This window comes from Astatotilapia calliptera, chromosome 2 (genome assembly GCF_964374335.1).
Source record: "Astatotilapia calliptera chromosome 2, fAstCal68.1, whole genome shotgun sequence".
Lineage (NCBI taxonomy): Eukaryota > Metazoa > Chordata > Actinopteri > Cichliformes > Cichlidae > Astatotilapia > Astatotilapia calliptera.
Window position 1 is genome coordinate 9,317,035 of NC_137423.1, and position 17,909 is coordinate 9,334,943.

A 17,909-nucleotide genomic window follows, 5' to 3' on the forward strand; every position below is an offset into this window, starting at 1 on the left:
AGTCAGTCCCGAAACCGCTTTTGTTGCTAATTCACACTGCGATCAGAAGGTTCTTCCTGCTTCTACAGACTTTGTATTTTAGTTTCCGTCTTGAAGCCTCAACTTGAGCACCTTGGCCTCCACCATGCCCCATGTACAGCTTAATATCAGAGTAACTGAGTGATGAAAATGATCAGATAATACACCAACTTTATCGTTTACAAAGGTTTGCAGCCTGTTTAACAAGATGAAACGTCTTCTCCTGTCAGGTTTAAATCAAATTAGAAATGTTTGTCTAACTGTCTGATGTTATTGTGAGTAGCTTGAGTGCGCTCTTCAGCTAAAAACTAACCGATTAAAGCTTTAATCTGTAACGTACTTTCTTCTGCTTTTTTGTAAATAAAGATTTCCAAACACTATCAGCAACTTCAGCATCTGTCTGCCCGTTTTTAATAAAGTTGGAACATATTCAGAATTAACCGGAGCTCGGAGTCTATTAAAAGCCTCATTATTTCTAAAAATCAGACTTCAAAGAAAATCTGGTGTGACTTTAAATATTTACAACATTTAAAATATCACACATGGATGTGTTTTTGCACAGAATGGAATCAAAGCATCACGACCAGCTAACACCAAAACCCCCCAAATTAACAGTTTTCCCAACAGATTTTTGTGAACACGAGTTTAAATAGTAAAAAGATTTAATGTGAGGGTATTTCCACCTAGACCTCTGATTTTACACCTTACATTTAAAACAAATTAAATTTTATTTATATAGTGCCAAATCACAACAACAAGCATAAAGACCCTGCAATAATAGCGAGATAACCCCAACAATCAAATGACCCCTTATGAGCAAGCACTTGGTGACAGTGGAAAGGAAAAACTCCCCTTTACCAGGAATAGACCTTTAGCAGAACTGGCTCAGGGAAAATTAGTATACAACTTAATGAAATACAAAGTCTAATGTCACTTATGAGCAACATCAATAAAATAAACCATTTCAAAGAAGACGCTCTGAAAATAACAAAACAAATGATGAACACTGTCCAGGAGGTTAAAGTCTACCAGAAAGAGTGAAAGAAACAGGAGTTTCTCGGGGGAAACAAGTGAATTATTTAAGAACCACAAATAAAGAGGTGAGGAAACGGCACTGGAGGCCCAGTTTGTGAGGACGTTGGTTTAAAAGTGTGAATTTAATTTTATTTCGATAGTATAACTTCGTATTTATTGTGGCTGAATTTCAGCCTGTCACTGTCAGAACATTAAGACACAGCTGTATAAACGCCATTGACGATAACAGTATGAAATATGTATATTTATTTAACAAAACGACACACATCCTCCAACAAAGCCAAATTGATCCAGAATCACATTCCTTGAGGTCAGAGGTCAGTTCTTCTAGATGTGGAGCTACAACCACCTGCAGAGAGTCTTGGTGGTGAGAGCGCCTCCTCCACATCCTCTACCCTTGGCTCAGTTCTTCTTCTTCTTCCTCTTCACCTGCAGCCTCTCGGTTCCGGTGGCCGACAGTCCGCTGTGCAGCAGACCCACGGCTTTCATTGGTTTGTATGCAGCAGACTTGCGGATACGTTCTCCTTTCAGAGAGATGACGTGAGGAAGCAGCGACGGCGTCCTCAAACCGAAGCCTGCAGCTTGCGGCCCGTGAACTCTCAACAGCAGCTGATCGCCCTCCACTGCTGTCACAGCCACCCAGCCTGCAGAGAGACAGTGCGAGAGATGGGCAGGTGAGGCAGGTGAGACACTGAAGGTGCTGCAGGTGATGTTTATGAATTTACCTGCAGATGACAGTTTGATGTCAGCAGCAGCCTCCAGGTAACCCCGACCCTCCAAACTGAACTCCTGAGGAACCAATGCAGGAAACTCCTTCATGCGCTCCGAGCCTCCGACAGGCACCTGAACGCAGCACGCACACAAGCATTAATAATCACAAGCACTCGAAAGCAGCACTGTGCAGGGCTCATGCAACTCACCCCCAGCAGCACGTGTCCACCGTGTTTCTCATAAATGCTGTCGGCTTTTTCCAGGCTAGTGATGTGAACCGGCACCCGATCGGAGGCCACGACAGAAAACCAGCAGGACTTTTCTCCCTGTGGAGGACAGCGCAGATCAGCAGCTTATCAATCACTTATTAGTCGCTCAGAAGCACCAAAGAGCTCATTTCTATTTGTGGCAGCAGCTGCTTCAGGAACATCCACATGTTCAAGTACCAGTGGTGCCGTTTCAGAGCCCAGGCTTACGTCCATGTGCCACTGTGATATTTGTAATCCTTAAACATCTCCAATCATGAATGTATCAATTTATTTAACAACATCTGGGTTAATTTAAACAGATACTGGCTCGTTGGTGTGGTCAGGATAACAGAAACTTGAAGTGTTCTTTGTTCAAAGTGGAATTATTGTAAAGACTTCAAAGGAAAAAAAAGATTTAGGTTGACAAGTTTGAAATTTATTTTGGATTTTTCCCTTTAATTTTTTCCCCCAGCCAACTGTGACATTCACACCCACAGGTACAGGTGACCACACCTGTACTCATTAATAAATAAATGACTGAAGAATACGTTCAGTGGCCTCTCCAGCAAGCCTCATCCCGCTGTTGGACTCTGATCCAAAAGTATTCCTTGTTCTGCCTTGCCCTACCCCCTCCCCCAAACTTCGAGGACTACAGTCACTAGCTCATCCACCTCAGTGGAGATGGAGTCCGCTCTCACTGGTGCTGCTCCTCCACTCTGACTAACAGCTTGCTTCTCTTGCTCTTTTTCACTCTTCGCCACAGTAGTTGGATTTCAGTTCTTTTGTTCAGCTTCTTCTTCTCACCTGCAGGAAGTCGATCCTGGCCAGAGCTCCCACAAACAGACTCGTGCCGGGCTTCAGAACGAACGTTCGCGGGACAATGGCCTGGGTGGGAACTACCAACCTCACTTCCTGTTCATGCAGCAGGTTTAGAATCTGAGAAAGAGAGAGGAAAAGAAAGATTTGTGAACATCCAATGTCAGGAACACACTGAGGAGAAGTCTATTCAGTGGAGCAGTGCCCCTTGCTGTGTGGAGGCTGGCATTTACAGTTAACATGTAAAATCAGAGCTTCTGCCACTGATTTATAGTTAATGAAAGTGTAAGGGTGACTCCAGAGATATTTGCTTAGAGAATGAACTCAGGTGACTACAATAATTGGGACGAAGGGTAGCCAATCATAAGAAAGTCTTCTTAAAGGACTAGCTCCAAGCCTGAAGATTAAAATGAGCCTCACATCAAGCTCCTTCATGATTCCCGGCGTGTCGTACAGCCAGTGGGCGTCTTTTAGCTCGTTGTGACTCAGCTCCTCAGTTGACCTGCTGGCAGCTGGAAGGCAACGTCACACAGAGGTCAAAGGTCAAATCAGCAGTGTAGTAAAACTCTATAAGACTTGTAATAATTTATGAGCATCACAACTGGAGGCTTAGATGGGAGAGAACATTAATGGAGTCTCCTGTGGAGTAAGTAAATATCAGTCTGAATACAGGAAGAAGGTAAAGCATGTTACAGCAAGATAACCACTAATTAAAGCTTCAATAATGATCACTTAAACATTTTTGGATTCCCATAAAATGCTTTCGACAGATTCCTGCATCAGTTCGCCCACCTGTCGTGGTCTCCTCGCCATCTTCGTTTTCTCCAAATGCCAGGCTGTCAGGATCAAACTGGATCTCATTCGGTCTGAATCCTTCAACCCGGAATGTTCTGCCAATGCGACCTGAAGAGATAAACACATGTTCAGACAGGAAGCACCTCCTCGTCTTTCCTGCTCCTTCACCACTTACCCACTAAGTATCCCTGCTTGCTGAAGTACTGCAGCCTTTTTAGCTCTTCTGGCAACAGCTCGCTCTCCTTTTGCTGCGACGCCTCCTTCAGTCGCTCCTGACGCCTGAACATCCTGTACGGAGTCGGGTTGATGATGGGGAACTTCAGCAGGTTCAGAGTCGTCCCTGAATGCACCACAGCAGGAGGAAACAGTCACATGATGATGGGAAACTCAACAGTTTAACCAAGAGACAAGAATATCAGAAATAATTGAAGAGGAGAAGAATTAAATCATTAAAACAGTATTTAGATATATATATATATATATTTTTTTTTTTATTGCCAAATGTCTTAAAATAAAAATAGACTCTCTGACACCATCTCTCGTGGGGGCAGCTGTCATTAGTAACTGTTAACTAAGCTCCTTTAAATTATTCTACGGGAAAACAGGAAACTCAAAAGAATAAATATGATCGGAATAGATTTAACTAAAAATCTAAAACCAGTAGCATTTGTCTTGAATGTATTGCTGACAGATTTGTTTGTGACAGAATTTTTTTCAACCCGAATTAAGAAGCAGCCACTTCAAATTCATAAACATCTCCCATCATGCTCTGGGACTTCTCTGTATCTGGATGAAAACAAAGATACGATAAATTGGGGAAAATGTACATGGAGTCTGGTGCAGACCTGGCCACGGTGAGATGGTAGCCTTGTGAATGACATTTGAGGCTCTGGACTTGCAGTAGTCGGACTCCAGGAGCGTGTTGAAGAGCGTCGACTTCCCGGCATTGGCGCTGCCCACCAGGTACACATCACCTTTGTACTTCCAGGACCGCTGCAGACTGGAGATCAGCTCCTCTATGCCGTACCCAGTCTTAGCACTGATCAGGTGGACGTCGGTCACCTGATCGCCAAAGCCGGCTTCCTTGCAGTACTGAGAGAGCTGCCGCTTGAGTCGCTGCAGGTAGTTCGGCGAGTCTCCGGGCAGCAGGTCGATCTTGTTGCCAAGAACAACGATGTATTTGTTGCGTCCCACCAGCTCAGGCAGGTCGGGGATGATGGAGTCCGGCACGTCGAGTAGATCGACGATGAGCAGCACCAGAGCCTTGTGCGGGCGGATCTGCCGCACCACGTCCCGGTACTGGTCTTTGGGCATTTGCAGGTTCAGGGCCTTGTGGTGGTGGGTGAGCAGGTGGCAGCGCTGACAGGTGGCGCCGCTCAGACGACCCTCCTGGACCAGCACCTTGTATTTCTCACTGGGCAGGTAGCCAGGGACAGCGGCGGCGGCGCAGTGCAGCATGGCGCCGCAGCCTGAGCAGCACGTGTCGCTGACCGGCTCGTCCACGTCGGGGGTGCCGTAGATCTTGTGCTCGCCTTTCCCCACAGCCGCCTTCTTTTTCTTCTTTGCAGCCACAATGCTCTCGTCCAACGGGAAGTCCACATCATGGAACTGGATCAGGGAGTCCAGCTTTGCCTGCGGCTCCTTCAGGACGCCATGCCTCAACAGCTGCAGCTGACGCTCGAGAGACCTCAGGTGTTTCTGCGGGGACAACTGAGTATCGACCAATGATCCGGGCGCAGCAGCGGAGGAGGAGGAGGAAGTGGTGGCACTCAGTTGATGGAGGAGCTCTTTCTCCTCCTGACTGGAGTCCTCATCTGCATCTGAACCAGGAGAGAAGAAGATAGACTCATGACACCTTTGCAGCAACTCTGCAGACACCTGTCCTCTGAAGCTGGAATTGGGGCTTTAAGGCTCGGTTTTCAGTGATTGCACACCTAACCTGCTCCAGAGCAGCTTATGTTACAGAACCACCACCAACCAATCATTCCACTAAAAAACAGCATTGCCACTCCTGGAAGATCCCGCAGACCTCAATGTGCAGACAGCAGGAGGGTCTAAAGCTTTTAAAGAGTATTCAAAGCATTATTAAGAGATTCTTAGTAGTACCCGTCTGTTCCTGTTGATCATATGAACATAGCAGAAGACAGACAAGTAATGCTATGCTAATACCTTTACTGATCCAGCAGAAATAATAATAATACTAAATGAGAAAAAACTATTCCCGGAGAGTTCAACTTTCCAGTTAAGGTTGAACTGTCAGCTGGTGCTTGATTTTCGTGTTTCTCTTTGATAAACCGATATATCTCCATATTAAACACATATACAGAGATACACATAAACAGAGATATCTCCACATTAAACTGTTGCAGAACAGCTAACCACCTGCTGGGCTGAACCTGTTCTTATCCCTGTAGCACCTGCGCGCTCACCTGTGCAGTCCAGAAACACGAACTGCTCCTCCAGGTTCGGGTCTACGGTGCAGGTCCGGACCCCGGGCCGGCTCAGACCGCGACCCCCCGCGGCCCCAGAGCCCCTCTGCGCTCCCGCGGCAGAAGAACACGCGCTCCTCCACAGGTGGCGGCGGACGCACACCTGCAGGATCGTTAGCATCCCGACTGCCGCACGCGCACTCAGCACACGCGGAGGAGCCGACCTCTCTGCTTCAACTTCCTCCTGTGGACGTGACGTAAGGCTAGTGGTTTGTTTTTGTTCCGGTTTAATAAAAAATAATAATTTACTTAACATTTACTTTATTTTTTTAAGCAATCAAAAATCAAACACTGCGCGTGAGATAGTGATAATAAAGTAATTCATAAATTCAGCCAAATGGAAAACGTTTTAAAAGTCGTGACGTCATAATGTCCTGCTATCTGAGACGTTAAGACAGGAGAGCTCACTCCGCCTTAAATTTAGACGCACAACTTTAAAAAACAAAAAGCAAAAACAAAGTGTTTACAGATTGGCCTTAATTAATTTGCTTATTTTATTCTTTAGCACAGACAATTCACAATAAATATTTGTCACCAGATAGTATTTAAGTCTTATTTGTGTCTTTACTCGTTAGGTGGAGAAGCCTGGAGGCAGCTAGCAGCTACAACCAAGTTACCTATGTGTTATTGATTGCTGTGGATGTAAAATCCCTCATCGTGTCTCCACGTACATTGAAAAGGTACTGTCATGCGTGGTTGGAGCCTTCTGAGTAACTCATTCAATGACCCCAGCTGGTGGTAAAGTAGGTGGTGGTGCAGCTGGATTGGAGCAGGGACTGGGTGCATCAGTCCAATCAGACACAGGGATAGTAAGGGGGCAGGTAAGAAAGAAGAGACATCAGGCAGAGTCAGTGCCAGTGTCAAGGGACTGACCAGTAGAATTTAAAAAAAAAAAAAAAAAAAACCCTGATAGGAATCATCTCATTGAGAGGGAGCGGAAGGAAGTACTAAGGAGTGAGACCTCATGCTCATAGAGGATCTGCACACGTCCTGCCTGACTTTCTTTCTGCAGTTCCACTCGTTTCGGACACTTTCTCAACATGTTGAAGCTGAGCTGCTCTCTGAGGTCCGCCGCGCTACTCCTCAGACCCGCTGCTGCTGCTCAGGTGAGTCCAGCTGCAGCCCAGAACCAGCCCAGCAGGTCAGTGCACCGAATCTGCACCTTGACCCTGACAGTGCACGCACGTCCGAGCTGGAACATGTAAACTTTAACCTGTGCACACGCACATTCCTGCTCTAGACTTCATGTTTGTGAGCTCCGTGTGTGACCTGCTGAGCTTTGATCTGGGTCAAAGATCACAAGTTTAAAATTAACCAGCAGCAGAAAAGCAGTGGGTTCACGTGAATACGCACACGAGTACACACGGAGACACAAACAGAGCCTGCTCTGTGGTCCACGGTCACGTATCCCTCAGCTGCAGTGTTTTAAGGAGCCCAGCAGGTGGCAGCAGGATACAACTAAAACCGTTTCCATGACGACAGTTTTGTGTTGATTTTTATCAGGGTCTGTCCTCCCATGCTGGGTTCTGGATGTTCCTCTAACACTGGTCATATCTCTAACACAGATTAAAGGGCTCACATGCCCCCAATACAGACTTATAAACAGATTGTTTTGAGTTTTTTAATGTGGGACCCAAAAAGGCATGGGAGAAGGGGAGTGGTTAAATAAGAAACATCTCTGACAAATTAAAAACAAAAAAAACAAACAAACAAATGACTTCCTGCTACCTTAAACATGCTTTAGCAGTTCTGGTTGTGGTTCTGGTTCCAGCCTTAGATGGTTCGTTATGCTGAAAAACTGCATCTCACAGAGGAGTTAGTGATATTAGGTAAACAGAAATAATTTCATGACCCTCAACCCCAATTTTATTTAGATAAAGGACAGTCTGATGGTACACACTCATTTGCTTATTTATTATAAAATTACCCATTCACACTGTTAATCTTCATCCTGTCAGTTTATGAGGGAGTATAGCCCTGTACACACTTCTGTACACTTCTTTCAGCAGTCACATCATCAGTGATGTTTCCTGAAGTCATCCGGTGTTTCAGTCCTGTGACATCAGATGTCCTCGTTCAGGTGACCCAGCCAATGGCGATCGGTCCCTGACTTGTGCCCCAGCAGCATTGGCCCATGATTCAGACCTTTTGATCCAAATGTGTTTCTTTGTTTGCTGATTGGCTTGCGTGTTCTTGTTGCTGTATCATACAAACGCTGATTTTAGGACAACAGAAACCAGAATGTGTTTTGAGTATCGATGAACTCCATGCTCCTTCTTTTCTGTCAGAGTGAGACCTCTGCACTCCTCCCTCCTCTCTGCAGCCACGTGCGCACTTCGGCACCGGTCCCCAGCAGAAACACAGAACCTTCTATGAGTTCCGCACCTACTGCATCCTCCCGGATCAGAATGCTGCCTTCCTCAAGCTGACCAATGAGAAGATCCACCTGCGCACTGCCCACTCCGAGCTGGTCGGCTACTGGAGCGTTGAGTACGGTGGCCTGAACAAGGCCTTCCACATATGGAAGTATGGTGAGGACCTGTTTCTTCTTCTCTCACACAATATGAAGGTGTTTCTTCTTCATGGGGCTTTTAAAAGGTAACGGGTCCCTACCCACTCCTCAGACAGTTACGCCCAGCGGGCAGAGGTCCGGGCGACGCTCGCTCAGGATCCCGCCTGGGTGTCAGAGTACCTCTCCAAGGCCTTACCAATGCTGACGTCACAGGACAACGAAGTCACCTATATGGTTCCTTGGAGCCGCCTGCAAAGTCCGCTGCAAGAGGGTGGTAAGCCCCGCCCTCTGTGTTTCACGTGTCAGTGACATCATCCCCAGCTGGTCAACACTCACCTGTTTTGTTTGTTTGTTTCAGGTGTGTACGAGCTGGTTTCTTTCCAGATGCGTCCTGGTGGACCAGCAGTTTGGGGAAAGGCCTTCCAGGCCGCTATCAATGCCCATGATGCACCTGGGTACGGCAAGCTGATAGGAGCTTTCCACTGCGAGTTTGGACTGCAAAATAGAGGTATTGAGGTGACGATGTCACTGTGAGTGATCATGGGACTGTGAGTGGTTGACAATGTCACTGTGTGCATCTCGTCAGTTCACGCCCTCTGGTGGTTCGAGAGCCCCGACCATAGAGCTGAAATCCGACACACAGCTCACCATGATGCCAGAGTGGTGGCTGCAGGTGAGACTCCGCCCATCATGACATCGCACACTGACAAAAATCCCTCATACATTAATCAATAATCGATAATCTGTGTCTTTCAGTGAGAAACAACATCGTCAATCTGGACTCTCAGAGGAACCAGCTCATGTTGCCGTGTCCTTTCTCGCCTCTGAAGTAACTTCCTGTCCTGATGCCCGCCTCTCACCCAGAACAAAGTTTAGCATGCAAACCTGATCTTTAGTTTGACCTACTTGGGCCTCTGTAGACGCAGACGTGCTCAGCAGCAAGTGTTGGCGACAGCTAAAAGGTGGGCGGGGCTTATCTTTGCTTTAGGTTAACTGACTGGCTGCTTTAAAGTTTCAAAGTGTGAAAATAAACTGTCACGTGCCTCTCAGACTCTGTGGACTGTTTTTCCGCTCATGGATGGAATTATTTTCCACAAAGCTGGGACTAAAAAATATTTAAATAAAGGAGATGATTTACACGTCATTTCACGCCTGTTATCCGATAACATCTGGAGCAGTTTACACATTCACCTAACAGGTGAAAGGTCCCTCATTTGGCTCAGAGAGTGGTTGCATCAGGCATGTGTGGAGCTACCTGCTGTGAATAAAGGAGCAGCCCAAAGTAGCTTTATATATGATAATATCTGGTACAAAGACAACATATAAAAAGGCTGAAAACTGAGAAGCAAGTAGAGCTGGGTTAAAATCTGGAGCTTTTTAATGTAATTTTGATCGTGTTGTTTTCTGAGAAAACTTAAATTTTATCCAAAATGCACTTTTTAAGGCATTGTGTCTCCACGTGTGATGGGTGGCTGCTCAAAACAAGTTGGAACATGTGAAAATTCCCATTTTCACCTATTTTTAACACCAGGATCAACATCCAGTCCCTGTTCTTCCACCAAAGGGAGAGAGCATGTAATCGGTCTGTTTGTTTGTTTGTTAGCAGTCAGGCGTCCACAGTTTTAAGGTTTCATTTTCAAATTTTGTGTGATGGTCGCAGGTCAAGGTCACAGCAACTGTGAAAATCAGTAGAAACTTTCTACTTCCCACAAAGGCCATTGGCTTGACTAAGCATTTGATCTTCATTGTTGGGATCCCAGGTCAAAGCTGACCTTGAAAAAAACAAAACATGGAGTAATATATTATATGAAAAGACACAGAGACGCCATAACAGGTTGGTGGCATCGTGTGGTAATACAAACATCAAAGTTTTAATGCAGCCTTTAGCCTTCGGGGTGCGATGTGAGCTATGGATGCTCTCCTGTAATAGCAGTTTTACTAGTATTCAGGTAAAATCAGCTGATTCTGATGAAATGACCCTAAAAGCTTATTTAACCCTGTGGGAAAGCATCTCATTCAAAATAAAGAAGAAAACTTAAGATTTCTAGAATTTGAAGATTTCTTGGTTTTAACATGTTTTCTTTTCTTTCACACAAAAACTTCAAACTGTGTGTAAATCTGAATTCTGTCTTTACAGTTTAGACTTTATTTTTATGCATGTCCACCTCAGGGCCTTTAACCTTTGGCCACATGGATTATGAACAGTAACATTACTTGGTTCTTCCTTAAAAAGTGGGTGGACAAGCAGAAACCCGCAAACTGATCAGCACGGATAGCCAGCACGTCACAGAGAACTGCAGCAGAAGAAGTCTTTGCTTGAAATTTGATTTATTTGCTAATAAAAGCCTTTGAAACATGAAATGCTCACGATTGTTCTTCACTACATCATAGAAACATGTAAAAAATAATAATAATAAAGAACATAGTGGCACAAATTTTGTTTCCACAAACATTTTTTTAGTCATGAGTGTATATGAGAGGTCTGAGGAGATTCATCAGGATCCATCCATCCATCTTCCTGCCAGTTATCCGGGTTCAGATCAGTGGGGCCAGCAGTCTAAGCAGAGACGTCCTTACTGCCCTCTCCCCACACACCACCTCCCAGTCATCTGTGGGGATAGGGAGGTGTTCAGAAGCCTCCTACCTGTAGGGATATGGTCAAAATACCTCACAGAGGTGGTGTTCAGGATTGCTGGGTGAGATTCAGTGGCAGAAAAACTGATTCTGCTTTTTAAACTGAACTTTTCCAAACCTGAATTCATTTTTTACTGTTAGTGATTTAAAAAACCTAAGAGAGGAGTGTGTGTGTGGGTGTGTGTGTGTGTGTGTCAGAGCGAAGTAAAGAGCCGGGTGGAGGCAGGAGATTTTTTTCAGTTTAATCCTGGTTGTTCGGGTCGTAACAGCTCTTCATCCATCAGCCGCACGGTCAATAAACGTGATCAAGTTTGATTTCAGTGCAAAGACAAACTGATGGTGTTTGAACACTTCAAGTGCTGCAGTCACAGAGAGTCACCTTTAGCAGCTCGCCGATCGATCAGCAAGGCCGCTCATCAATACTGTAGTGTGCTTCAGAAGCTGATGAGGTATTTCACTGTTTCACACCCAAACTCACAAAACGGCTTTTCTTAGTATCCTTTCTTTAAAAAACAAAACTATAAAAATCAGTACATGTCTCCTCTGTATCAGGTGCTTTGATTGGCAGTTAAACACTACAGGAAACAGTTAATGACTCTGTCAAAATAAAACAACAAATTACACATGTCTCGTTTCACTACACATATAAATAAAGTCTGACAGTAGAAACGGAATCAAATTTTTTTTGTTTTGTTTGTTTTTTTAAACGTGTGATTTTATTTTTTCAAACAGCCCTCGGATTCTTCATCGTTTGTCACCAAAAACAGTCGCTCGCGTTCTTCGCATTCAATCAGGAAGAGAAGAAGAGTCTCGGAGCCGCGGGAGGTCTGAAGGCACTCGTTCAAGTGTTTAAGTCGGCGTTGTCGGCAAAGCGCTCCCCGCCTCCAGAGGAAATCATTTGCATTGACTGGCATAAGGCAGCAGGTGACTCCGCCCACCGCCATTTTTTTTAAAAATCAGTGTGACATCAGAGAAGAGGTAGGTGTCTTCTCTGCTGCGGGTCAAGTCCAGGCTGAAGCTTCAGCCTCACAGTGCGGTCACATGACGCTCTCCGACAGCCTGCCACCATCATGCGAGGCTCCGCTGGTCGAGCTCAGTACCGGGAGGTCGATGACGACGACGTCCTTCCGCCTCACAGAGTTGTCTTTGGAGTGATAGTCGTCGCTCTGATCCTTCGCGAAGTTTACAAACACCTGAAAGTACAAACATCAGTCAGAGCCTCTGCAGGCCACACCCCCTTAGTACCTTCTTAGGTGCGTGCGAGTCTCTACCTGGTCCAGCGTGGTCTGAGTGACGGAGTAGTCCTCGATCCTCAGCGTCTCTTTATTTTTGGCCAGGATGGAGAAGATGTGAGCGAGCGAGGTGAGCGAGGACGGCAGCTGGTACTGCAGCATGTTCCGGTGCTTCTCCTTCAGCGTGCTGCCGCTCAGCTCGCTTTCAATGAACTTCATGACGGGCAGCAGGTCGGGGTTCGGCCCCGCCACCCGCAGGATGATGGTGTACCCATCGCCAAACCTGAGGCACAAAACCGGGAGTTCAACACTGAAGATACTCATTTAAAATAAACTCACATTAGAGGCTCTCTGAGCACAAACTTCTCTGACCGATCAATTTAAAAAGCTGGATTTGGAGGATGAATGTGTTTAAATGTAGCTGCTGTCGTGTGTCAGTGAGCGCTACCTGTTCTTCAGGTGCTGGACGCTGCCGAGACATCTGAACCGGCCGTTCACCATGATCGCCATCCTCGTGCACAGAGCCTCACATTCCTCCATGCTGAAACACACACAGCCGCTTTAGTAAGCACACGCAGAGGGGACGCCAGCTGGTGTCACGATGACTGTTTAACATATGTTTGGCTGTGCTTGTAGATATCTATTACTGTTTTTATCACCAGCCAAAGGGTTAGTCACTGATGACAGTGAGCAATTTTGGAATCAATAAAGATAAATCTGAACTGGAAATATAAAAGTGCCAAAAATGTTCTACAGATATGGTAAAAACATGTCTCAACCTTTCAAAATCTCTACCAACTAAACTGAGCGACTGGCAGACCCACTATGAGGACGCATTAACCATGAAACCATCCGCCTGTCCTCGTGTTTACCTGTGCGAGGTGAGGACGACGGAGCGGCCCTCCTTGATGACGCTGTGGATGCAGTTCCAGAGGGCTCGGCGGGCCTTGGGGTCCATACCCGTGGTCGGCTCGTCCTGTAACGAGTAGGATAGCCAGGTTGAGGTTGGCCCACAGATGCAGCAGGAAGCAGAAGGTAAAGGTGAGGAGGAGGGGGAGGAGTGTCATTGTAGCCACACCTCCTCTACCTGCACCTGACAAAGCACCGGCTCTCGTTGTTCTGTGCTTCAGACCTTCCCGTCTCCTACTCCTGTTTTCCTCAGCAGCTCCTTTAAATCCTTTTCCCATTACACAACCTCCACCCTTCCAACTCCACCTCACCCCCCCACACACAAATCCTACTGTTAAGCATCTGCACTGTGATTGGCTGCCTTGGTTCTGCTGCTGTTGTGCAACAGCGTGTTTCTTCAGTTACAAGACGAGTGACAAATTAAAGGAAAAACCTGCAGTCTTGACCCCTGCGGTGAATCTGTGGCTCTGCTTCGATGCCCCTCGTGGTGATCTTACTGAATCTTACTTCAATCTAGTTTTACCTTTAACTAAAGTTAGGCAGTGAGGTGCATCTTACCAGAAACACTACAGGGGGCGCTCCGATCAGAGCCATGGATGTGGACAGCTTCCTCATGTTTCCTCCGCTGTAGCTTCCAGCTGCTTTATCTGCATACTTGACCAGACTCAGCTTCCTGATACCCCACTCTGCTACCTGTCAATCAAACAGCAGCAGAATCATCACGATGAGCATTATCATGGGCAGCAGATGCACAGCAGTGTGTTGCTCAGGGTGTCTTATTATTTAAAACTGCATATTTACAATGTGTGTTGGCAGTGCATGTTTGCTTTGTGCTTTTGAGTGTTTGCAGTCTGTTGGCAGTGTGTTTACACTCACGTCACACACTTCCTTCTCAGGCACCCCTCTTAGGATGGCGTACAGCTCCAGGTGCTCTCTTCCTGTCAGCAGCTCGTTGATGGCGTCAAACTGAGGGCAGTAACCCATGTTTTGATGCACCTCGTCAATCTCCCGCAGGATGCTGCAAACACACAGATATTAGCATGAAGAGCAGAAAAATACTTTAATTTAAATTTAGATTAATCCTCTTGCTGTCCCACCACTGCACCTGTGCCTAGTGTGACTTTTTGGTGGATGGAGGACGGTGTGTGAGGGCGAAGGCCCTGCAGGGAACACTGCGCAGCTCTGCACGTGAATTGCTGACAATTATAAAATAATGGAGCAACTTCCTGGCTTTGTTTTAGCAACTTTGTTTGAGCTGCTGAACGAGGATCCGAGCAGCGAGTAATGAGCTGCTCGGCTGTTAAAGCTTCAGCTCAGGTTCTGTTTGCACAGTCAGAAGAAATCACGAGAAGACAAAGCCCTCAGAGATGAAGACGCTCATGTCTTTAGTTAATTAATCAGTGTTCATGATTTGGAATAACATGGCGGCTGGCTCCACAGATTTTAAATCCATGATTTTTACCTTAGATGTTCTTCCTGATACAACCCCAAAGAGATTTCAGGATCGATCCAGAGATCTTTCACTTGTTTGAAACTTTTTTTGAAACTTTTTTACGTGTCACACATCGTCCTACCTTCTCTTTTAAAATGAGGTTAAATTATTTAATTACGACTTATGGCCTCCAATTTTAAGGCCCAACCACGTGAAGTGAAATGAGTTCTCAGTGAACTAAATCCTCAGAATAAATCTGCAGGAAACCAGGTCAATCCCCGACTCCAACACACAACAACAACAACCCAGAAAGTTTCAGCTCCAATAAGCTCTGAGCTGCTTAGACCTTTGACCTCACCTCTTCCCAGCCAGGAAAGCCTCTCCTCTGGTCACTATGGTGTCTCCCGTCAGCATCTTGAAGGTGGTCGTCTTTCCGGCTCCGTTCACACCGAGGAGGCCGAAACACTGAGGACGCACATTTTAAAATCACCATTCACAGGTTAATTTTTATGAAGGTGATGGTTTGGTTTTAGAGGCTGAACTGAAACATGAGACTGCAGATCGAGCTCACCTCTCCGGGAGGAATCCCGACACACAGTCGATCCACCGCCGGCTTCTCCTTCCTCTTAAACACCTGCAGGACACAGTTCACTCGGTCACGAATCATTTACTTTGGATTAAACTACTTCCAATCTCCAATAAAGATTAACAAGCATCATAAAAATACACATACACAACAACAGATTTGTTATAATCTGGGAGAAAGAGAGAGTGACTCATTAGGTTTTCTTTCTCAGGCTCCTCCAGATTTGAGGAGGAGCCTGAGAAGTTCCCAAAAGAAGAATGGGCTGGGATTGCTCAGGAGACGTACACGAGACTTGTTAAAAACTACAAGAAACGACTGCAAAAATTAAACAAAACTGACTGTTAGGATGGGGGCTAATCATCTTGACCCTGGTAGTTTCTGGTTTTGGTGAAAAAATTCTGTTTCTGTGTGGAAAGTAAAATAACGTAAGCATCTGAAATAAAACCAGATGTTTGGAAAAGCTGTGTTAAAATTTCCTTGCGTTGGGTAACAGCTCTTAAGAAGTACTTGCTTTGTTTCATTAATATAGTTTATCAGCGTCATTCAGCCTCTGACTGTGTGTTTGGTTCAGGTGGAAAAAACAAGTTGGATAAAAATCTGCACCTTCGTCAGCTGCCGAAGTTCCACGATGTCTCCTTGTCCGAGGCCGTGGACGATCCTCTGTCTCTCTCGGGCCACGTCCTCATCCTCCTCACCCAGAGGTGCCAGTTTGGTGAGCTTACTGACCGGCCTGCACACACATAGACGCACAAACACGGTGCTCATACCGGCTTTCCTGCAAACTGGTCTACATAAGACGAAATGAAGCGATCCAGGTGTGCTGACTCACTTGGGTTTGATGCAAAACCTGTACTGAATGAGGACGGTGATGAAAAAGAAGACAACTCCCTCCACAGCCATGGCGAGCAGGTTCTTTCCCACCATGTCCCACTCCAGAGGAGAGCGGAACCTGTTCTCACCTGGAACACGACCACAGCGTTCACAGAGCCATTCAACAGCCTCACATCACGCTGACTGACTACAGACAACAAATAAATAAATGCTGCGATCAGAAACTGGAAAGCTACCGAATCTCTCGAGGGCGTCGGCCATCGCCTGGTTCTTCACCATGTCGATGAGACCTCGACCGAGACAGAAATGAGGGAAGATGAGGAGGACGTTCTTCAGGATGTCGTTGATTCCTCCGATTTCCTGAAAAGAATGGAAAGTCAAACCGCTGCTCTCGGGTTTATTTTCATTCGATCTGTGAATCGTTTTAAAATCTAGCGTCGGCGTCCGTGAGGACTCACGTTGTTTCCGAACAGCTCCATGACGAAGGTGGAGATGCTGCCGTTGATGCCGATGAGGATGTTGACGCTGGTGAGGACGACGTACGCCGTGCTGGGGATCTTGAAGAAGAAGGAAGCCGGGTACATGAGCGGCGTGATTGACCAGCTGGGAGAAAAAGGAAAACAAAGGTTTCTGTTAGAGCACAAACTGGCTCGGTGTCACTCTCTGATGTAGTATGATACAGTGGCAGCATGCAGTACACTGCAGTACTTTGCAGTATTTTGCAGTATCTGACCCGTAGAGCAGCAGCAGCAGGGCGAGGGTCGGCAGATTTGTGGATGATACGTAGGCTTTTTGTTGGAAGCAGATGAAGATGAGGATGACGAGCGTTGCCGGGACGATGTAGTTGCACTGCAGAGACAAGCAGGCATCAGCAAACACCCAAGCGCACAAACACACAGGACACAGGGGCACTTGTTTCGGGTCTCACCATGTCCCATATGAAGTTGGCGGTCCAGTAGAGCAGCGGATGGACGCCACTGATGAAATGCATGTGTTTGGCTTTGCTGACCCGCTCCTGGATGAGGAAGACCACGAAGCTCGCAGGCACGAAGGACATGGCGAAGATGACGCAGATGGACACAAGGACGTCCACGGAGGTCGTCACCCTGGAGATGAAGAGCAGAAGGAGGTGGTGGGGAGAGACAAAGAGGGGGGGTTAAGAGGACTGAGGTGCAAACAAAGACTGCCGACAGGTGTGTCGTTCAGGTGTGCACTCACAGAGCGACCTGGGACAGCTGCTCCTTGGTCAAGTTCAGCGGGTGGTTGACGGCGCTGATGCCGTACTTGCTGGCGTCTCTCCCCTGAGGGAGGTTTGCCCTGAGGATGGCGTTGTTCATCACGTTGATGAAGGCACCGATGCTGTGCCAGCCTTTGTTGTTAAACCAGATCTGAGGAGAGAGGATTCAAGGACAAACCAGTGAACAGCCTCTTCATGTTAGCTGGCGTCCCCTCCTCCCAACAGAGCCGTGAATGACCAGTTTTAATCCGCAGGTTTGACTAAACTGACTCTTTCAGCTGTCAGTGGGTGAAGTGAGTCAAATATTTGATTGAAGGACTGATGGTTTTGTTTCTAACATGTAATTAGTAATAAAATCAAAACATATTACATTACAAACAAAACAACAAAGAAAAATGACATCAAGTTGTCTGTAAACCACACA

General features: G+C 46.4%; 3 protein-coding genes across 5 annotated transcripts in view; 1 reads left to right on the forward strand and 2 right to left on the reverse strand.

The window, feature by feature from the left end:
* Nucleotides 1–1,282: 1,282 nt before the first annotated feature.
* noa1 (nitric oxide associated 1) lies at nt 1,283–6,781 on the reverse strand. Of its 2 annotated transcripts, XM_080305210.1 has the most exons (10): nt 6,730–6,781; nt 6,053–6,296; nt 4,469–5,443; nt 3,799–3,963; nt 3,621–3,731; nt 3,249–3,340; nt 2,817–2,948; nt 1,974–2,090; nt 1,779–1,896; nt 1,283–1,697 (listed from the first exon to the last, which is right to left on the reverse strand). In XM_080305210.1, exons 2-10 carry the CDS (start codon nt 6,231–6,233, stop codon nt 1,456–1,458), a joined length of 2,133 nt encoding a protein of 710 aa, XP_080161336.1. In that variant the 5' UTR covers nt 6,234–6,296; nt 6,730–6,781; the 3' UTR covers nt 1,283–1,455. The 2 variants fall into 2 exon arrangements, with proteins under 2 accessions (XP_080161336.1, XP_026039772.2); XM_026183987.2 differs by lacking the exon at nt 6,730–6,781 and having other exon boundaries at nt 6,053–6,306.
* Nucleotides 6,749–9,673, forward strand: nipsnap3a (nipsnap homolog 3A (C. elegans)). Its single transcript, XM_026183999.2, has 6 exons — nt 6,749–7,218; nt 8,436–8,643; nt 8,737–8,898; nt 8,983–9,132; nt 9,211–9,297; nt 9,381–9,673. Exons 1-6 carry the CDS (start codon nt 7,153–7,155, stop codon nt 9,455–9,457), a joined length of 750 nt encoding a protein of 249 aa, XP_026039784.1. The 5' UTR covers nt 6,749–7,152; the 3' UTR covers nt 9,458–9,673.
* A 1,262-nt stretch (nt 9,674–10,935) lies between these two features.
* abca1b (ATP-binding cassette, sub-family A (ABC1), member 1B) overlaps nt 10,936–17,909 on the reverse strand; it is a 47,736-nt gene continuing 40,762 nt past the window's right edge. For both annotated transcript variants that reach the window (XM_080305198.1, XM_026183972.2), the window contains exons 35-49: nt 17,467–17,636; nt 17,177–17,354; nt 16,982–17,097; nt 16,707–16,851; nt 16,485–16,608; nt 16,247–16,376; nt 16,021–16,147; nt 15,403–15,465; nt 15,190–15,296; nt 14,276–14,417; nt 13,958–14,092; nt 13,363–13,466; nt 12,939–13,031; nt 12,530–12,773; nt 10,936–12,451 (exon numbers count right to left, since the gene is read on the reverse strand). In XM_080305198.1, the coding sequence (XP_080161324.1) occupies nt 12,296–12,451; nt 12,530–12,773; nt 12,939–13,031; nt 13,363–13,466; nt 13,958–14,092; nt 14,276–14,417; nt 15,190–15,296; nt 15,403–15,465; nt 16,021–16,147; nt 16,247–16,376; nt 16,485–16,608; nt 16,707–16,851; nt 16,982–17,097; nt 17,177–17,354; nt 17,467–17,636 (2,034 nt within the window). In that variant the 3' untranslated portion in view covers nt 10,936–12,295. The remainder of the gene's footprint in view (nt 12,452–12,529; nt 12,774–12,938; nt 13,032–13,362; nt 13,467–13,957; nt 14,093–14,275; nt 14,418–15,189; nt 15,297–15,402; nt 15,466–16,020; nt 16,148–16,246; nt 16,377–16,484; nt 16,609–16,706; nt 16,852–16,981; nt 17,098–17,176; nt 17,355–17,466; nt 17,637–17,909) is intronic.

Bases quoted from the DNA above. Each gene is read 5' to 3' on its own strand.
- noa1 (XM_080305210.1), bottom strand. From the start codon at position 6,233: ATGCTAACGATCCTGCAGGTGTGCGTCCGCCGCCACCTGTGGAGGAGC. The intron at 3,341-3,620 runs GTGGGCGAACTG...GTTGCCTTCCAG, and splicing joins TGGCGAGGAGACCACGACAG to CTGCCAGCAGGTCAACTGAG. The intron at 1,897-1,973 runs GTGAGTTGCATG...TGCTGCGTTCAG, and splicing joins GTGGACACGTGCTGCTGGGG to GTGCCTGTCGGAGGCTCGGA.
- nipsnap3a (XM_026183999.2), top strand. From the start codon at position 7,153: ATGTTGAAGCTGAGCTGCTCTCTGAGGTCCGCCGCGCTACTCCTCAGA. The intron at 8,644-8,736 runs GTGAGGACCTGT...CCCACTCCTCAG, and splicing joins CTTCCACATATGGAAGTATG to ACAGTTACGCCCAGCGGGCA. The intron at 9,133-9,210 runs GTATTGAGGTGA...GCATCTCGTCAG, and splicing joins GTTTGGACTGCAAAATAGAG to TTCACGCCCTCTGGTGGTTC.